Raw genomic sequence first — 3,278 nt, 5'->3', positions numbered from 1 at the left:
ACGTGACCCCCATGGTGGATCCTCCTCTTCTTGGTACCATTACATTATCTAGGGTGGGAATGTCCAGCTTCTGCTCACATGACAGAGTTGATGTAAAGATTTTCTTGGCCTTTGTCTAAGCCCATATCTAAATATCCTGGGCAAAACAGAGTAATTGGTTGTAGCTGGTTGTAGTTGGTTGTCCTCCAGAGCACAACAAGGGCCCAGTATGTTCTGTCTCTTGAACTCATCGACAATACTGGGAGGTGGATGGGACCATTTTGAGCTGATGACATTTCTTTAGCTGCCCATTGCACATTTATGGCCCATCTCCCCCCTTCCCCATTGTAGACTCATATGCACTAAGTTACAGAAGTCATGGTTATAGAATACCAAATGGACCGCTTCCTCATTACTTCTTCCCAGAAAACAACAGAAGAATTCTTTGCCGGATTTCCTTGGTCCTTACTCCATAAATGATGGGGTTCATCATAGGGGGCACGAGAACATAGATGTTGGCCACCAGTATATGGACATATGGGGGGATGTTTTTGTGAGGAATCCTATGGGTGATAAAAGAGAAGAAAGCTGGGACATAGAAGAGGACGATGACACAGATGTGAGACACACAGGTGCTGAATGTCTTACGTCGAGCCGATGAGGTAGACAAGGCCATCACAGCCCGAACGATGAACACATAAGACATTGCGATCAGAAACAAATCCATGACTGATATACATACCATAATGACTATACCATAGATGATATTGACTGTGATGTCAGCAGTGGCCAGCCGGGCCATGGCCATGTGTTCACAGTATGTGTGTTGTATTACATTACTCTTCTGGTATGGCAGGCGTCTGGCCAGCAGAACAATTGGGACGACAATGACCACGCTCCGGGCCATCGAAATCACAATCACCACCCTGATAAATGATGCTGACAGTCTGGTCATGTAATACATTGGATGGCATATAGCGATATAACGGTCGTAGGCCATGATAAGGAGAACTGACAATTCAGTCAGAGCAAAAAAATGGATGAAGAATATCTGGATGAGACAACCATTGAAGGAGATCCGATGGGATCCAAACCAGAAAATGCTGAGGGTTTTTGGGACAGTGGTGGAGCTCAAGAGGATGTCCCCAACCGAGAGCATTGAGAGGAAGATGTACATGGGCTGGTGGAGGCTCTCCGTGATACCGACCACCAGGAGCAGGGTGGAGTTGCCCATCAAAGACAGAACATACATGATGAAGAAGACTATGGAGAGCTGAAGATGACAATACTCCAGACCAGGGATCCCCATCAGAAGGAAGTAGTCCGGGTGGAACTTGCTCATGTTGGACGGTTTCCAGGTGAACTCTGTATAACTATAACAAAGGGATAGACATGAGCTCCTCATCTTATACGTAACATCTACTGTACACATCCTTCCTAGGCTTATCTTGTACTGACCATGAGTTTCCTTAAATTTGGTGCAAATCATTGCCTGTCCTTAGACCAGTCCAAGATGATTCCTAATACGTTCGTACAGTACAATACAGTAATGTGCAAAACGGCTCAGAGGTGAAATACTTTTCCTGGCTGTCTACAATCAGATGTGTATTATTGTTTTATAACATCATGGTCAAGCAGGTAGAGAGGATGGGGGTGTCATGACCCCGGGCTGGTCTCAGAGCCTTGCAGAATCACTGTTCTACAAGGCACCAAAAGACAGCATGAAAGTAACTACAGAGGGGTCACCGCACGGTGCAAGCCATTCATAAACCTCAAGAATAAGAAGGATAGATTGGACTGTTCAAAAAAAATCTAAAAACGCCAGCACAGATCTGGAAGAACATTCTTTGGACAGATGAAACCAAGATGAACCTCTACCAGAATGATGGAAAGAGGAAAGTGTGGTGAAGGTGCGGTAGAGCTCATGATCCAAAGCACAGCACATCATGTGTAAGACATGGCGGAGGCGGCAGTGTGATGGCTGGGGCAGACATGGCTGCCAGTGGCTCTGGGTCATGTGTAAGAGATGGTGGAGGCGGCAGTGTGATGGCTGGGGAAAACATGGCCGCCAGTGGCTCTGGGTCATGTGTAAGATATGGCGGAGGCGACAGTGTGATGGTATGGGCAGACATGGCTGTCAGTGGCTCTGGGTCATGTGAAACTAAATCTCTCTAAGGGCTCGTTCACATCTGCGTTGTGCACTCCGTAGTTCAGGTTTCCGTTTCCTGCCTAAAACAGAGCAGGAGACGGAAACCTGCAGGATTCTTTCTCACCCATTCATTTGAATATGAGAAATTGTAACTAAGGGATATACCCCTAATTTTCTTGACCTACTCCGCGCTCATTTACGGTAAAATGAAGAATCGGTTTGGATGTATTAACCACTATTTTATTACAGATAACGCGTTTCGGAGTTTTTGCACTTCAAAAGTGCCACCCCTTCATCAGATCTATTTAAAATACAAGCATACACAGAAAAAAAACAATTACACTCAGAGCAGAGTACAACTGGTAAGATACTCAAGCTTTGGTGGAATGTATATGTATATAATAATTTTTTCTTGGTTATTTGATACCAGTTGTACTCTGCTCTGAGTGTAATTGTTTTTTTTCTGTGTATGCTTGTATTTTAAATAGATCTGATGAAGGGGTGGCACTTTTGAAGTGCAAAAACTCCGAAACGCGTTATCTGTAATAAAATAGTGGTTAATACATCCAAACCGATTCTTCATTTTACCGTAAATGAGCGCGGAGTAGGTCAAGAAAATTAGGGGTATATCCCTTAGTTACAATTTCTCATTTTCAATTCGTCCTGGAGTCGAATGACCGAAAACGCACCCTTATTCAGACGGTGTGAAAGAAACCTGATCACGTCCATCCTTACTGTAGAACGTTGTATGGGTTTATACCATTCCACTAGTGGAAAAAAGGATTTGTTCATATTGAATTTCTAGAAGCGCGGCCGTTTCTATTGTTATCTGTATCTTTTATACCATTCATTTGAATGGGTGAGAAAGCTGTCCGGCCGTGAGCGGCGGTGAGCGTTTTAGGCTCTCCGCCGCGAAACCGGGTTTTATAATCCGGACACAGAGTCGGACATGCAGTACTCTGTGTCCGGATTAAAAAATCCGGTTTCGCGGCGGAGAGCCTAAAACGCTCACTGCCGCTCACGGCCGGACCCGGTCTGAGCTTTCCGACTTCTAGCATGCAGAAGACGGAAAGCACAGAACAGAGAGTAGAACACAGGTGTGAACCTAGCGTAAGACTGAACTACTACTGTTTCCACCATCTAATAGATC

The 3,278-nt window shown here is 44.9% G+C and overlaps 1 protein-coding gene across 1 annotated transcript; it reads right to left on the bottom strand.

Moving 5' to 3' along the window:
- Nucleotides 1-391: 391 nt before the first annotated feature.
- LOC142194004 (olfactory receptor 52E4-like) lies at nucleotides 392-1,324 on the bottom strand. Its single transcript, XM_075263031.1, has one exon. It carries the CDS (start codon nucleotides 1,319-1,321, stop codon nucleotides 392-394), a length of 930 nt encoding a protein of 309 aa, XP_075119132.1. The 5' UTR covers nucleotides 1,322-1,324.
- Between the last annotated feature and the right edge of the window lie 1,954 nt (nucleotides 1,325-3,278).

Source organism: Leptodactylus fuscus, chromosome 2, assembly GCF_031893055.1.
Source record: "Leptodactylus fuscus isolate aLepFus1 chromosome 2, aLepFus1.hap2, whole genome shotgun sequence".
Classification (NCBI taxonomy): Eukaryota; Metazoa; Chordata; class Amphibia; order Anura; family Leptodactylidae; genus Leptodactylus; species Leptodactylus fuscus.
The sequence above is the reverse complement of the archived record's forward strand: the minus strand, read 5'-3'. Positions and strand labels throughout refer to the sequence as shown.

Bases quoted from the DNA above. Each gene is read 5' to 3' on its own strand.
- LOC142194004 (XM_075263031.1), bottom strand. From the start codon at position 1,321: ATGAGCAAGTTCCACCCGGACTACTTCCTTCTGATGGGGATCCCTGGT.